The 17,756-nt window shown below is 36.1% G+C and overlaps 1 protein-coding gene across 1 annotated transcript in view; it reads right to left on the minus strand.

Moving 5' to 3' along the window:
• The window catches only part of LOC107718497 (centromere protein F-like), a 25,247-nt gene that overhangs the window by 4,797 nt on the left and 2,694 nt on the right, over window positions 1–17,756 (minus strand). The window contains exons 2-12 of the mRNA XM_016525596.1: window positions 16,217–16,435; window positions 15,058–15,254; window positions 13,557–13,660; window positions 13,228–13,271; window positions 12,865–13,129; window positions 9,345–9,526; window positions 9,117–9,242; window positions 8,747–8,875; window positions 6,087–6,209; window positions 3,235–3,370; window positions 328–2,398 (exon numbers count right to left, since the gene is read on the minus strand). Coding sequence (XP_016381082.1) covers window positions 328–2,398; window positions 3,235–3,370; window positions 6,087–6,209; window positions 8,747–8,875; window positions 9,117–9,242; window positions 9,345–9,526; window positions 12,865–13,129; window positions 13,228–13,271; window positions 13,557–13,660; window positions 15,058–15,254; window positions 16,217–16,378 — 3,539 coding nt within the window. The 5' untranslated portion in view covers window positions 16,379–16,435. The remainder of the gene's footprint in view (window positions 1–327; window positions 2,399–3,234; window positions 3,371–6,086; window positions 6,210–8,746; window positions 8,876–9,116; window positions 9,243–9,344; window positions 9,527–12,864; window positions 13,130–13,227; window positions 13,272–13,556; window positions 13,661–15,057; window positions 15,255–16,216; window positions 16,436–17,756) is intronic.

Raw genomic sequence — 17,756 nt, forward strand, 5'->3', positions numbered from 1 at the left:
CATCAGGGAGCCGCTCTCAGGATGCGGTGTATTTAAATATTTTTGAATGAGCGTTTGCGTGGTTTACTTTCACTTTCGATTTTGCGATCACACTCACTCTGTGTAAAGGGAGCACATCTTACAAGTAGGGCTGGGTATCGAGTTCGATACTTTTTAGGCACCGAAATTTGCTGAAGTAAGGAAACTTTGCTTCCTTTTATCCTGCAAACAAACGTTGGTTTTCACGAGACTCACTGGCGCATGCGCAACGCTGACCTCATACGTCATCCGCCCGGAACTGCTTCCGTGTACAACTGTTGGCGCAAGCTAGATTAAAGTGATTATTACGTTTTGAATATGGATTCTAGCTCTTTGAGATCACCTGTGGAATGTTGTGGAACATGATTTTGGAAGTTCAGAAAGTCCAGCTGCTCATCTTGCAAGAGAGAAGTTGCGTTCTCATCTATTACCTCAGAAAGTCCAGGTGCTTCCGAAACAGCACTAGAATTCAGAGCATTTCCACAATGTACGTCTGAAGCGAGACATAATTCATGTGGCTTGATAGCTTCAGTCACTTGTAGCTTATCAGATATCTTACTAGTGTTGGTTTGGTCAGTGTTTTGACTAACAGGAAGATGTACAGTAGGCCGTGAGAACTTCTCCTTCAAAATCGGTTGTGTGTCATCACTAAACATTTCATGGTCGCTTATGCTTGTATTGCTGAAGACCGAATCACAGCTTAGTTCTCTTGAGATCTCTGTAGACAGTTCAGGAGGCGTAGAGACCTCATTGGGGGCGATGCTCATCCTAGTGTGTTTTTCTTCAAGAAGACAGATTTGCTCTTGACATTTTTGCAATTCCTCGCTCTGCTTCTGGAGGGCGCAGTCTTTGTCGTGTAACTCTTTCAACAGGTTCTCAATGTGCTTGCTCTGGCTTTCAAAAGCTTGGGTAAGGTGCTTGGTCTGAGTGGTCACTTGCTTCTGTAGGTCCTCCAGCTTTCCTTGAGCTAGTTTCGCCTTCTCTGATTCTTGGTCTCGCGCTGCCCTCAGGCGCTCCACCTCTAAAACTAAAACAGTAGTGCTGTCCAAATCTGAGGCACTTTTACTCAATGTTTGAGTCCTGCCTATCTCTGCGACAGAGGTCTTGTCCTCTGTTGGTTTAGTTTGTGCTCCAAGATCCATAATCAGCTCCACTGTTCTGGTTTCTTTGCAGACCACTGTGTTCTGAAGGTTCACAGAGTCACAGATGGACTCTTGACTGTCAGGAGAAGAAACCAAGTCTTTGTTTTCTGTAACAGCAGGATTCTTATCAGTGTTTGGATGGTGTTCTATTTGTAAATATGTGACGGGAAGATTGTCTTTTGATATCTTCTCTTTCAAACTCTGAGATTTTCTAAGATTGTCCAGCTCTTCTTGAAGCTGTACAATCTTTAGTCCTTCCACTTCCTCTTTTCTGATCTGCTTCCTTACCTCTTCTCTCTCCCTCTCTCTTTCCTCCCATTCCTGTGCAAGCTTGAGCTGAAGGTCTTGCAAGTCCTTTTTCATTCGTGTCATTTCTTCCTCCATGCAAGTCTCCTTTCGCTCCATCTCAGCCAAGACGTTCTTCAGCTGGGTATCTTCTTCCTGGTCTCTCTTTATCTCTTCCAGCCCCTTTTCAGCTTCTCTTTCTAGCGCATGAAGATTTTCTCTCAGTTTTGTGCTCTCTTTCTTCTCTTGCTCCAGCTGGGCTTCCAGTTTTGTCACGCTGTCTTTGAGCTCAAGAGCTTTGGCGCATTGCTGCTCTGTCTGTGTCGAGTGTTTCCGACTCAACTGTTTCAGTTTGGTCCTAGCCTCGGATTCCGCTCTTCTCTGGGTTTCGAGGTCTTCAAGTCGCTTCTGAAGCTCATATTTCAGATCTCTAAGTTCATCGCGAAGCTCCATGTTCTCTTTCTTCAGATCTTTTAGAGGTGCAGAGTCACATTTTTCTGTTTTGCCTGATGTGTCATCTACCTGTAGGCTGCAAGAGATGTCCGATTCACTTTTAGGAATTGTGCCGCTGGTTGACTCAGATGTGAACGAGTCCGTGTCCACGTCTTCAATACCGGTGTCTTGTTCTGTCACTGTGGTCTCTACATCAGTCTCACTCAATCTCAGAGAGTCACTTGGATGCGTTCGGATTCCTTTTCCTTTCAATTTCTGTGATTCCTCAGACTCAAATTTTCCAATGTGCTCCGAGTCGATGCCCTCTCCTGGCTCTCTGCCGGAGGGGTACTTCATTCTCTCCTCTTCTCTTGTTCGTCCTGTTTTAGGGGCTTTCTTTCTCTGTGAGGAGTGGTTGTTAGGAGGAGAGCGGTCATGATGGAGGGAAACGGAGGGAGAGAAGCAGTCTCCTGCAGAGCTGAAGTGAGGAGCGGCCACAGCTGGAGGAGCAGCCAGCTGAGCTACAGGAAAGAGAATAATCAAGAAATTTGAAAAAATATGACAAAAGACACCAAAAGTAACACTTATGATAATAATATATTATACTATATAATAACAATAACAATAGACAAACTATATTAATCAGTGTAGGATTTGCATAATAATGATAATAATAAATAATAAGCCAAAAGGCATCGTATTACAGTCATTTTACCATGATTATAATTTTTTTTTTTTTTTACATACACAATTCATTCTCAAGTAAAAGTATTTTTTGAAGTAATTCAAGTCAATTTGTTTTACATTATTGTGGGATCCTGGGACATGTTGATGGTATGATGAGGTCAGTGTTATTTTGTTAAATTTGGTGTGTGTGTTTATGTATAATTGTTTATGTATGACACCAGTGTCAAAGACAAATTTCTGCTCTGTGACAAACAGGACAGAATGGACAATACAGTAAAACAAGCTGAACATGCTTACAAGCCTTTAAGAGAATTGTATGCACATATATACACTTTATTTCATATAATAGTTCAATACTATGACACTCAAGAATAGTAGTAGTAATATATTCAACTACATAACACATGCTCGTAGTCAGGTTTCTAAAATGTATGGTCTTATAAACCATACATGTAAACAATGAAGGTTGGGAGGATTTGGGATCCATTGCTTTGACTGGCTTGTCTAACCCATCACAGACATTTTGTACTGTACATTGATTTTTGAAGGTGCACTGTCAAAGTTTGGTCAGAAGAGGGAGGCAAACACATGGGATGTGTGTAACAGGGTGGGGCCAAAACACACACACACAGACAGTTCTCTGTGTGTAGGATATTTCTTCCCAACTCACCCTGCAGTTCTTTAATAAGCCTGAGGGACTCGGCAAGCTCTTCAGTCAACCGCTTTACTTCTTCCTGTAGAGCTTTCTCCTGTTTCTTAGTCTGCCCCAGAGACACAGTAAGACTCTCACAATCCCTCAGCGCCTCCTACAGGATATGATGAGATGTGCATGTATAGAACAAAGCACAACAGGCTTATCAAATGAGATTAATGATAAAAGACACTTATCACATTTGAACAGCCATAAAACTACATTATACAACTGTATTGTTACAGTGAACAGAATTTTAATAGTAAAAATAAAGCAACCAGAATCCTCAAAGTGTTTAGGGTGAGGCAAGCTGGAAAAAGATACACACCTAAATACACAAAATGAAAGCATTCAAGCAGACAAAGAGGTTATCCAACTGCGATCCTGGTCTGCATATAACATTACAATGCATTTAAACATCATAAAAGTTTTTGGTGATAATAATACATGACTCTCACACTGTACGCATACCGTCTAAAAATAAAGCGTTTAAACCCAAGCCCCAGCGTGAAACAAAAGTCATAAGGAGATAATGGTGCTATATCTGAGACTGTATTCAGCTGAGTCAGTAACGGTATTGTTGCAGTGTGTGTGTATCTCTGATCAGTATGTGTGTGTTTTTCTGACCTAGTTATACACTACTGTTCAAATGTCGGGTCAGTGAAGTTTTTTTTTTTTTTTTTTTTACAAATTAGTACTTTTATTCAGCAAGGACGCATTAATCAAAAGCAAAAGTAAAAACTTTTACATTATTACAAAGATTTTTGTGTAAAATAAATGCTGTTCTTTTGAATGTTCATTAAGGAATACAAATAAAATGTATCATGGTTTCCACAAAAATATTAATCAGTACAACCGTTTTCAACACTGATAATAATAAGAAATGTTTCTTGAGCAGCAAATCATCATATTAGAATGGTTTCTAAAGGATCATGTAACACTGAAGACTGGAGTAATGATGCTGAAATTTCAACTTTGCATCACAGGAATAAATTACATTTTAATATGTATTGTAATAATATTTCAGAATATTAGTTTTTACTGCATTTTTTTTTAAATGCAGCCTTGGTGAGCATAAGAGAATTTTCTAAAATATTTGTAAAGACCAATCCCCAGAACTTTTGAGCGGTAATGTACTTTTGGGGACAATCTCAAAGAAGAAATAAAGAAGCTATTTATGTATTTGTAATAATACCAATACCTGTATGAGCAACAGTCTATAGTAACTATAAGCTTAATTTAAAATGACTCCATTTAAACAGCTAGGTGAATGCTGTGTGTTGTACAGCATGTCTAGCCTCAGTTTGTGTCTCTTTCTTTTGACCGGGTCTCTCTCTGATCCATTTGTGTTTTATGACAGGGTGAGAAATGAGCAACAACAACAACAAAAAAATCCCACCCTGTCATAACTTGAGACAGCCCTCCCTTATCTACCAGACATTGCGAGGGGTGACTCAATCTGGACTTTGTGTTGTTGTTACTGAACAGCATTTCTTGTCACTCTTGTTGAGGTAACCTAACACACTTTATTATATTTTGATGAATGTAAAAGAAAAGATGAAAAGGTACGTGTTAGATTGGTTAAAAGTCAGTGCATCTCGGTCCCATCGTTCTTAATAAATTCATCTTTATACTTATATACTTATAAAAGATAGCAAGCACACAATTTTTACGTTTCTAATTTAGACACAGAATCACACAGAAGCACACAAAATTGCTGAAAAATAGCCCAAGTTAACCAAATTCAAAAATCTTCTTTTAATGACCTTCTCAGAAAGAAAAATGGTTAATAAAGTAATTAAATGTTTTTATATTTCACAGCAATACAAGTAAAAAGTAAGTCCATCGTTTAGATGCAATACCTTCCAAAAGTTTGGAGTCTGTAAGATTTGTTTTTTTAAATAAGTCTCTTATGCTCACCAAGGCTGCATTTACAGTGCACAGCATAAATGAGTACACCCCCCTCTAAAACTTAAATTCAGCAATTACTCTTTACTTACAAGACATGTTAGGGTTCTTTGGAGATGTAATGTTCCAACAAGCCTGCTTGATCAATTACCAAAGAAGAATGCCAAAATTATTCAGCAAAATAAGATTTTCTTATCAAAGTGATAAAAGCAACACTCCCCATTAAAGACCAGAGCATTTAAGGAGATCACCCTTCAGGAGTTAAACAGCACAGATGTGAAAATTTGAACTTGTACACTCAGTGCCAAGAAGGGTCAGAGCAGTATACTTTAAGTTCTGGAGGACATACTAAGTACTAGAATATTATACATTTTCTGAATTAAATCTAGGGTGTACTCATTTCTGCAATCCTTCATTTAAACAAAATTGGCTAATTTACTTATCTTACAGAAAATATTGGCATATATTTTGTTGTTTTTATTAAGTATATGTTTACTATGTTTCAATTTTGCCATCTTTCCATGAATTATATTAGTGATCATTAAGAAAATACATCTTTATATTTATTCAGAGGGGTGTACTCATTTATGCTGTGCACTGTATATGATTAAAATCACAGTAATGTTGTGAAAAATTCTTACACAAATGTTTCTTTGAAAATTTCCTTTTTTTACAGTCTTCAGTGTCACATGATCCTTCAGAAATCATTCTAAACAGCTGTGCTGATAATATTTTTTGTGGAAACGGTGATACATTTCTTCAGGATTCACTGAACAGAAGGTTCAAAAGAACTGCATCTATTTTGAAATATAAATCTTTTGTAACATTACAAATGTCTTTACTGTGACAATTGATCAAATTAATGCATCTTTGCTGAATAAAAGTATTAATTTTTTTTAATGTATTTCTTATGCATGTTGTACCGTGAGTTTGGCCTCCGTCTGTGTCTCTCTCTTCTGACTGTCTTTTAGGTCAGACTCTGTGTTCTTCAGTTTTCCTCTCACATCCTCTAGATCTCTCTCCAAACTCTGCTTCTGCAAACACACCTGAGAGAGAGACAAACAGTCAGCACAAGGATTAGAGTGTGTGCCAAGAGAAAGAGCACAGATTGTCATCATGCCCTGTTTGTGGTAAACTGAGTTTGTGTCACTCATTCCATTCAGGATGCCACACAAACCCAAGTTATGGGAACTATGATGAGATTTATTTATGGAATGTAAAATGCAAAAAGTCCCTTTCATGTGTCTTGCAGTTTGACCTGATGATGTGCAAACCATGCAACGTTTACAGAAGTGAATCCAAAGGCTTATTCATGTAAATCAGACATTCATGCAAAGCATACATTTGAAATGTTTATGTTCACTTTGTGTTTTTATTTCTCTCTATACAAATAAGAGAGAATGTGTAAAACATCCAAGTATGGCCATAAGCAGAGTTATACAATCTCTAACTCAGAATTTCAAAACAGCACATTCCATGACTTCAATTCAGGTCATGGTATCAGTTTTGTGTCCCATCAGCATAGAAACACAATTATTGATCTCTGTATTTACAGACATGTTTACATCATGTCATGTGTCTCTTATTTTAACACACAGTATCTTATCAGCAATATAAAATAATGACTAATTCTACACAAGTAACAAAACAGGGCTAAAAAAAAAAGACTTGGTGAAATATGAATGAACTGTGTGTCAAGAGTGATATTTTAACACACACACACACACACACACAAAACTCCTGTGTCATCTCCATATCTTCCTGTACTCAAGTCTCTGGAGAATATAAGGCATTTCTAAAAAAAACATGCTATAAGTTTCAAACATACATCACACTGAGATTACAACACTGACCTTCGCTCTAGTGTCCTCTGAGGAGGAAAAACAGAAAGAGAAAAAAGGAATAGAACTGTGTGAGAAAACATGAGCAGTGGGAGCATGAGAGAAAGAAAGAGATGACATTAGTGCATTGACCAGCGGACAGACACCCATACTGAAGCTCCCATGAGACAAAGAACGAGAGCCAGAGAGAATAAAGAGAGACAGAGGAAAAGGACAGACAGCAGAAGCTGCAGTTTAATCTAAAGTAAAGGCTAGATTTCTGGAAACATCTAGTTTCTGCAAATTCCAAACAAAAAGTAGCTGACTGAACTGAAGCTATTTAAGGAAATAGGAGAAAGCAGAGACAAGTGGTGCTCATCTAAACACACATCGTTACATTGCTCTACGTGTTTTAGTTGGTTACTGGAGCACTGCTATGTGGTTTCTAGATCCCAAAGTGTACTGCATTTTTTTACATATACACTAGGGTATGCGTACAGTACATGTGATGTTAATTTCATAATCAGCAGAGTGCACATGTTCTGTACACACAAAGTCAGATTTTTCTAATCAAGGACATTTTTTGCAATAATTAACTGGTCCACAAGAACACTGGCCTGGCCATTATTTCACAAAAAAAATGGAAGAGACAACAAAATACTGAAAACGCAAACAACAGATGCCGTATTGGTGCTTGGATGAGGAGGATTAAGAGATACACGCAACTCTAATTTAAACTAGTACATCATTTGTATTGATCTTACAGAGAGAAACAGTGCAGACACTGAATAAAGATTAAACTTTATAATGTGTATGTGTCAAACGCCTGTGTTCGCGAATGCTATGTAGATGGAGTATACTTTAGGGATGGGTTGACAATATCAATATAAATCTTCATTTAATCTATCTTCACTTTCATGAACAGATATCGATCTGTTAGTCTATGCTGTTTTCTGTTGCTGTGTGAACAAAATTTCACTAAACATTTGAAGCACATCTCTCACCAATGATCACAACAAGCTTTGTGCTTTGTTACTTTTGAAAAACAAAAGGGGCTTAAAGGGATAGTTCACCCAAAAATGAAAATTACCCCATGATTTACTCACCCTCAATTTAATTATAATTAAATTATATGATTTTATATTCAATAAAAACTACACCAGACATAAGCAGGGTGACACAATTAAAAACAATAACATTTACATTTGGGGTTTAAAGGGATAGTTCACCCAAAAATGAAAATTACCCCATGGGGGAGGAGATTTTGAAGCAAAATAAAGTGTATTCATTCTTCATAAAAAAGTACACCACACGGCTTGGGTGGGGGGTAGGGGGGGGTGAATGGGTGGTAATATTCAATAGTCCAATAGAAGTCCAATAAACTGCATCCATCCATCATAAAAAGTGAATAAAAATGTATTCATTTGTTGTTTTTCTTTACAATGAAGTTGTCTATATGTGGTAGATTGTGTTTAACACACAAAAGAGTGATGATCAGGTCAACACATTGAGGTATAGTAATTCTACACTGATTTAAAAAAAAAGTGTGCTGGTATCGGATCAGTATCGGTATCGGCCGATACTCAGAATTTCTGGTATCGGATCGGGATCGGTTCTAAAAAAGGGGTATCGAGCCAGCCCTAAGCATAACTTCTAAATAACTCAAATTAAACTCACTACAAAGCTACACTATATAAAGGCTGAGCAACTCCTACACTATTCTAGTCAATTAAATACATCTAGTTACTCCTCAGCCCTAGTACCTTGTCATGCTGAGCCTGCAGCGTGTTGTGAAGTGTTCTGGCCTGCTGGATCTCCTGGTTGAGTCTGTTGCTCTCCTGCTGGTGTTGTCTCTCCTGAGCCTGTCTCTCTCTCTGCAGCTCCAACAGCTCCTACAAAAAGGCAAATCACAGATAAGTCATTGTGGGACTTTAAGGTAAAAATGTTTGTACATTTGCATTGAAATAACACACAATGTGACAAGAGCTACATTAATGAAACAAAACAATCAATTGCGAGACAGGAAGCTCACAACTCAAAGCTAAAAACACAACAGCGATGAGGCTGTATATTTAGCAGTAGGGCAGTGCAGGAAACAATGAATCACAAGCGTGTCCATGTGTTCCGTCTCACCCTCTGATGTTCTCTCTCCATGTCTTTCCTGCGCTGCTCTGCGTTACAGCGGCTGGTTTCAGCATTCTGCCTTTGACACTTCAGCTCCTCCTGAAGGTGCTTGACTTTCTGCTCAGAAGCCTGGGCCTGCAGACAGGTATTACAAATTACATGTTCTAAACATTTAATGCACAATACAGACACAGTTTTTTTAACAAAAAAAAATAAAATAAATGAATAATAAATTACTCGGTCAGTCTCTTGTGTGATGTGGGTCTGTGCACGGGTCAGCTGGTCTTGTGTGCGCATCAGGCTCTGTTCTTTGGTGCTGATCTCTCGGTTAGCCTGAGCCAGACGAGACTCCACGTCCCTCAAGCGCTCAGACTCCAGCTGTGCCTCACGCTGTAGATCTGACACACGCACACGCACCTCTGAGAGAGACAGACAGTCACTAAATTATTTATGCTATCATTCTGACTGATATCTCTGGCTCTGCTGAAGTTCACCGTGCAAAACTTCCTCTCCAATCCACCAAGAACATTTATAGAAAATAAGCTATGCACATTCATGAAATTTCTGAATGACATCACAAACTAATTAACATATGACTGCCTAAATTTATGTATATTATATATGTCTACTCTGGTTCATATCGAAGTTCTTACAGTTAAAACAAACTATTAAAAAAAAAACACTTGTTACTTGAAATAAATTGAAAAATAAAAAAAAATTAAAAGTAAACTTTTTTCAGGTAGTTGCCAAGGCTTAAACTCATTTCATTTAGTTTAACTTGATGTACTAAAATAACAAACTACAAAAATATAACATAGCACATCAAAACTACTTCAAAATTTAAATGAAAACAGAAAATATAAAAATAAAAACTAATTCAATATAATAAAAAATATAATATTATCTCAATGGTACTAAAATAACACTGGGTCATATTTCACCTAAAAATTACAAGGAAGTATTTTAAATAAAAATATACTTATGTATATATTTTGAACTAAGCAATACATACATAAAATGTACCATTAAGATTTTTTTCATTCCCACATTATTTTCATAACAATTCAGCATTTATTTCCGTTCAAATTCGAATTACTTGTAATGAAGAAAAAAAATCTTGATCCTAAAGTTTTCTTGTTAAAATATTTCCTAAAAATGGTTTTGCTTCCATTGCCTTCATGTGAAATATACATTAGTATCTTTTTCATTTGGTCATTTTGCCACCATAGTAGCAAAAACAGACCGTTTAATTCTAAGGGTCAGAGAGATGGATGAATACAGTAAAAAATAACTTGTGCAGTTCTTACAGTTAAAACAAACTATTAAAAAAAAACACTTGTTACTTGAAATAAATTGAAAAATAAAAAAAAATAAAAAGTAAACTTTTTTTCAGGTAGTTGCCAAGGCTTAAACTCATTTCATTTAGTTTAACTTGATGTACTAAAATAACAAACTACAAAAATATAACATAGCACATCAAAACTACTTCAAAATTAAAATGAAAACAGAAAATATAAAAATAAAAACTAATTCAATATAATAAAAAATATAATATTATCTCAATGGTACTAAAATAACACTGGGTCATATTTCACCTAAAAATTACAAGGAAGTATTTTAAATAAAAATATACTTATGTATATATTTTGAACTAAGCAATACATACATAAAATGTACCATTAAGATTTTTTTCATTCCCACATTATTTTCATAACAATTCAGCATTTATTTCCGTTCAAATTCGAATTACTTGTAATGAAGAAAAAAAATCTTGATCCTAAAGTTTTCTTGTTAAAATATTTCCTAAAAATGGTTTTGCTTCCATTGCCTTCATGTGAAATATACATTAGTATCTTTTTCATTTGGTCATTTTGCCACCATAGTAGCAAAAACAGACCGTTTAATTCTAAGGGTCAGAGAGATGGATGAATACAGTAAAAAATAACTTGTGCAAAAATGTGCTTGGCTAACTTAGAATAGATAAGAAATGAAATGCTTCAAAGTGTTGGATATGACCCCTTTAAAATCCTTCTCAACCACCTTCTACAGTGACAGTTTATTACAGCCTCTCTAGAGGAATAATGATAATAAAGAGGAATAGTGATAATGTGTTGTAGAGCTGCAGAAAGCTGTCAGTGTCAGCTGTCTGTGGAGATGACCTCACTGATGACTCACCAACACAAAGAGCCAAAACAATGGAGAACATTCACACACACACAGTAATACTGATCTCTCTTGCTCAACATACACACAACAACTCTCTCACTAACCCACCTCACAAATGTGTCTCATTCTGGCAACAGATAAGACCAGCATGTGTCAGTGTGAACAATATCCTCCTCTCATTTTATCCTGCAACAATGGTCAGTATTGCACACTGGTATTGGCCAATATTAGCATTTATGCTAACTTATGCTATTTATCAGTCCATTTATATGAATATTGGAAAATAACAACAACGACGTTGAATTCCGACTTTACTTTTCGATTGAATGTCCCAAAAGTACTAAAGAGATACCAATCTTATCTACTGTATGTGATGATGTTTTGATGCTTGATATCCCTTAAAACGTATAACATTATAGAACACAGATTTAGTGTGGAAAAAAGTAGAAACATATTATATAATATAGTTCCAAAGTTTGGGGTCAGGGAGTTTTCTTTTTTTTAAAGAAATTAATATTTTCATTAAGCAAAGATGCATTAAATTAATCAAAAGTAACAGTAAAGACAGTAAAGATTTATATTTTAAATAAATGCTGTTCTTAACTTTCTATTCATCTAAGAATGTGGGGAAAAAATCTAAACATAAGCAGCACAATCCTTTTCAACATTGAAGAGAGTGATATTTCATAAAATTCTGCATTTTACTTCTACTTTCTACTTACTTCTACTTTCAAATAAATGCACCATTGGTGAACAAAAGAGACTTCTTTCAAAAACATTTTACAGCCCCCACACATTTAAACAGTAGTGTATATGCTTTTATTAATTATTGGCAAAAAATATATATTTATTAATTGGCCGCTTATATTGGCAAAATTTCTATATCAGTGCATCCCTGCCGTTAAATGTCACAATCTGATCACAGAACGCATACAATTCTGTTTGGGTTCGATTCTGATGGGTTAGTTTTGTGCCCCATGTACTGGGATATTATTATTGGAAGCCTGAATACTTCACCCACTAATAATCAGGTTGCTTATGTAAATACACCTGACATTCAATGAATAAACATGATACTCTCCCTTGGTTAATGGGCAAACAGAGCTGTACAAAATAAATAAAACTACACTTCATTTCCTTAAACTACCTTAACCTTAAACACACACATTCTTATGGCAAATGTAGGTATGCAACCAATTTATTTCCAGCACAATCTGAAGCTACGACTGCTGTAAAAATCTTTTCCCTATTTAAACATGCAAATACTACACAAATCTGCTCATGCCACTGACCAGGTTGATCTCATTGGCTGCCATGCCAACACACTGTAAATAGTGACTTTGGACTGCTTTCATTTATGATTATTACAGAGCAGACAAGCAAATGTCCTGGATTCAAACAACCCAGGAAGAGAAATGTAACTCAATCTGTGCTTTAGAATTTAAGCAATAAAGCGCATTGTAAAAGACTCTGGGCTGGTTGCAAAAAGCTTCTTGGTTTCATTTTACTCAGAGATGCCTGAAAATCTGATTAAAATTCAGCTTTTCAGTGCAAAACATCTGAAACCCCAATATTTTGTGGAGAAGCTCACCATCTATCTCATTCCTCAAGGCTTCCTCCATCCCTGAGTCACTGTTCTTGATTATGACATCACTGGATGAAACCGAGGAAGCTGGTCGTACTTTGGGAGTGGACCACAAATCCTCACGTTCCCATGGAAACAAAGAGGAGGGGGTGGACGGTTCCGATTGACGGATGTGTTGCAGAAGGGGTGGGGATTTATGAGGTTGCTGTGGAAACGGGGAGGAAGCCCCGCCCGCTGATGGCTTGGGGACGTCTCCAAACTGCAGCTGCTGCTACAACAGACAGATCACAGACAAATGAGTCAGGAATTATATTCATAAACAACATATTTCTTATTAAGAGTTTGCTCTTAAAAATATACGTGACTTACTCTGGCATGCTGTGTTTTGCTTTCACTCTCCACTCTGAAACCACCTGAAGAGTTAAACAGGTTATAACAACAGCAAAAGAATAATGATGAATAGATCTTTCTAGATGCATCCCACATTCTCAAAAGCATATGAACATGCTCACAAAGATAAAATCAGAAAGAGACAATGCAATCACACATTGTACCATGCAATCAGTCCACTCTTGCATGGTACAATGCCAAAACACTCTTTCCCCTACTTAATCAGGGGATACACTTTGCATTCTTTGAAGTAGAGTCAGAGACAAAAAAGTGAGAAAAACTAATGGACTGAGCGTGAAGGATGCTACCGTTGTTGTCCCAGGGAGAGCTCATGTTCCAACAAGGTGTGGAAAACAACATGGATTCCCCAGAGCCATTTCCCTTCTGCTGCTTTTCCAGCTCCGCCTCAAGCCTACATGCAGAGAAAGAGATGGTGCTTGTTATAGGTTGATATATACAACAGAGTAATGGGGCAAACAAGTTACACAAAAACACATTTAAATTCTGATTGGTGCTACTAGTAGTACAGAAATCACTACTGCACCTTAGGGCTGACTATTGTCAGTTATCTCATGATACAGTCCACATAACAAGCGCCACACCAGGGTTATTTTAGTATCGTGTGTATAGTATTATATTATTTATTAATATTTTAAATTAGCTTTTATTTATTTATTTTTTCTCAGTTCTCTTTTAGGAGAGAAACTGTAGGTTAAGCAACTTTGTTATGTGCTTTTGTCATCTTTATTAGTTTTTTTTTTTTTCAACATTTCAATTTTGCAATTTTTCAATTTCAATTTTTTCATTTCACTTTTAGTACTTCAAATTAAACATTTTATTTAATTTAGTTCAAGACAACATTTCTCATTTTTGTTTACATTTGTGAAGTTTTTAAGGTTTTCATCAAAGTTTTCTTTTATTTCAGCTTCATTACAAATAAAGAAAACTATTTTATATAGTTATATATTTAACAAAACACAGTATTAGGTTTAAATAACAAATGTACTGAAATGTTATCTCTTTAGAAAACAGCAATAACCAGGAACTTATTAAAAATACAGGAAATCTCCACTTTAAAGGCACACTCCACATAAAAAGAAAATTCTTTTTCATTTTTGGGTGAAGTATTTCTTTAAGGGACATTCATATTGACAGTGATGTGCAGCAACAAAGCAACCAGAAGTCATTCATTTTTAATGAGAGTGGGTCATGAGGCACACCAAACACCAGAGACCCTTGGCTATGAGTTAAATTTTATGCAAATACACAGCTACAACCAATGAAATTGCAGGATGTGGCTGTCACATGATCCACTTCCTAATACAAAAAATTTGAGTGTGGGTGACTGGTTGGAGTGTGCGATATTCCCATTTCTATAACAGCAACTTCTCTGATTGGTGGATCTCTCTTTAGGATAGTGGGACTCCAATTGATTTCCTTTTTTTTTTTGTCCATACATGGAAGTCAATGAAAACCAAATCTGTTACCCCCATTTTTTTAAATATCTTTTGTATTCAGCAGAAGAAAGAAATGCATACAGGTTTGGAACAAAATAAGGGTGAGTAATTGACGACAGATCTTTGATGAAATTTATTGTGGGGTCCGCAAACAATTTGGGGTTATAAAAGGATTTTAAAGGTTAGTTCAACTAATTTGGAAAATTGCTTCATTTTGAATATAGACAAATAAATACAGTAGTGATGCAAGGATCAATGTAAGAATAAATTACATTTCAACTGCTAATCATTGTCACATGATTTGGTTGTTTGGTATGTAAACAGACAGCATGATTTGCGTGTGTGGTCTCACCGTTTGATCTCCTGCGAGAGGTTTTGTGTCAGCTTTCTGGCAGACTCGAGTTGTCCCTCCAACGAGTGCACCTGACCTGTTTTGACCTGCAGGTCATGAGACAGATGCTCTCTGGCCCGCACCTCCACCTGCACCACTTCACGCACTCCTCCCAGCTCCCTCTGGACTGTGGCCAGCTCCACACGCACCTCCTCATACTGACAGAGCGGAAGATGGTACATAACACATCCCGCACTGTTTGTGCTACAGCTGTGCTGGAACTCTTAGCCAACTTTCCATTTGGTGTCCTTCCAGGCAGCTTTTCTGCATTGCTCGAGTGCCTCCGTTAACCCTATAAAGCCTACTGTATCATATTTGATACATGCATTTCTAAAGCCTATATATTATCTATATAATAAAAACTCTGCTGAGAAATGTTGCACACAATCTGCTACATGCCTTCTGACGTTTGATAGTTCTTAATTTTTTAGCAAGCAAAAGGCATTTTAGTATAGCCGTAAAAACATGCACCTTAGGAAGCAACTTAGGTTTTTCTTGATTTTCCATACATCATTTTTTAGAAAAATCATAACATTTAAATGATTAAAATTTAAGCATCAAACATGATTCATTAGGCTTTTGAGGAAAGTTTTTGTTCATCTCTCAATCATCATTGCATTGCATTGAATTGTATGTTTTGCCCTCCCCCCCCATTAAAAAACTACAGAACTTTAATCATAAAACTAAGGATTTAGTTATAAATATATCATTGATTTACATTAGAATTTCATCTTACTTTCTGTCCATATAAAACCCCCCCCATTAAAAAACTACAGAACTTTAATCATAAAACTAAGGATTTAGTTATAAATATACCATTGATTTACATTAGAATTTCATCTTACTTTCTGTCCATATAAACATCAGCAACTGAACTGAATTGAGTATTTTTGCTTAGTTTGGGCAAATTTGGTGTGGTTTTATTTAAGCTCCATATTCTCAGTATATCATATTATATAAATCATGATGTATCAAATACCATACTCAAAAAAAGGTTCAATAACCTAATCCATAAAAATTTAAAAAAAAAAACTGTTTTCAGAATATTATTTTATATGTCAGGCTTTACAAGGTTAAAATCCACATGTACATATCTCTCAATTAAACTGTCATAACTCGCCTTCTGCTTCTGTTTGTGCAGAGCTGCTTCAGAGTTGTCCAGCTGCAGTTGCCTCTGCTGTTTTTCCTTGCCCAGTTTCTCATTCTGAGCCTGAAGCTGCTGAACCTTCTGTAGGACATGACCCGTCAGACCCACGGTCCAGTCGTCTCCGGCCCAGCTCATCGCAGCAGATGCTTACAGACTGATGCTTCAGAAAGCTCGGCTGCTCATCTTCCAGTGCTGACAGAGAAAAGATACAGAAAGATCTTGAAATGTTGTTCACGAGGATCTGGTGTGCTGCCTCAGGGGAGACACTCTCAGCTGTCTGTACTTGTTTCAGACCAGGAATATTAGTTCACATACTTTTAACATTCATTAATGACAAAAGGAAAATTAATCCTTGTGTCCACATCTTTATATAAAGGTAAATCACAGCAATGGTTAGGGTGTGTGTGTTTGTCAGACTGTTCATAGAAACACTCTTAAGGGACTTCTGCTGCCAAAACACCACAAGTTAAACCAAAAACAGGAGATTCTGTCATTGTTTACTCATCCTTGTGTCATTCCAAACCTGTATGACGGTATTTTCTTTGTAACACAAAAGAAAAAATAATGACAATTGTACTGGTTGTTTTTATCCATGCAATTACAAAGAACAGGGACTGTCATTTAAACTCAAAAACCAGATCAGTCTGATTCATGAATGAATCATTCAGACAGCCTTTTATGAAATAGATCAATAAATTCAATTAAATTATTTGACTCGAAAGAACAATTCATTCACAGAAAGAACAGGCGAAGTTGAGCTAAGGCAGATGTCAAGATTTTTTGTGCATAATCAGTTATTTCATTTGGTTTTGTGCACAACAATTTAATAAGGCGTCAGAAGATTTGGATTATAGAGCTTGAGTCGTATGCACCAATTTTATGATACTTGGTGATTTGATTATCTTTTTGGTAATTTTAGAGATTAAAAGATGTGTGTGCGTGTGTACACAGCATTTCAAAAGTTTGGGATCCGAACGATTTTTTATGTTTTTTAAAGAAGTCTCTTCTGCTCATCATGGCTGCATTTATTTGATCAGAAAAAAAAAAATGAAGCAGCAAAACACTGATAATAAATACATTGATAAATAATAAAACATTTATAATAAATCAGCATATTAGAATGATTTCTGAAGGATCATGTGACACTGAAGAATGTAGTAATGATGCTGATGCTTAGATCACAGCAATACATTATATTTTAAAGTATATCAAAATAGAAAACCAGCATTTTAAATGGTAATTATATTTCACAATATTACAGGGTTTTTTTTCTGTATTTTTGGTCAAATAAATGCAGCCATGATGAGCAGAAGAGACTTCTTTAAAACACAATAAAAATCTACTAATCCCAAACTTTTGAAAAGCAGTGTATATATACACATACAGTGGTGTGAAAAAGTGTTGGCCCCCTTCCTGATTTCTTATTTTTTTGCATGTTTGTCACACTTTAATGTTTCAGATCATCAAACAAATTTAAATATTAGTCAAAAATAACACAAGTAAACACAAACAA

Source organism: Sinocyclocheilus rhinocerous, unplaced genomic scaffold (genome assembly GCF_001515625.1).
Source record: "Sinocyclocheilus rhinocerous isolate Xijiao unplaced genomic scaffold, SAMN03320098_v1.1 scaffold2378, whole genome shotgun sequence".
NCBI lineage: Eukaryota > Metazoa > Chordata > Actinopteri > Cypriniformes > Cyprinidae > Sinocyclocheilus > Sinocyclocheilus rhinocerous.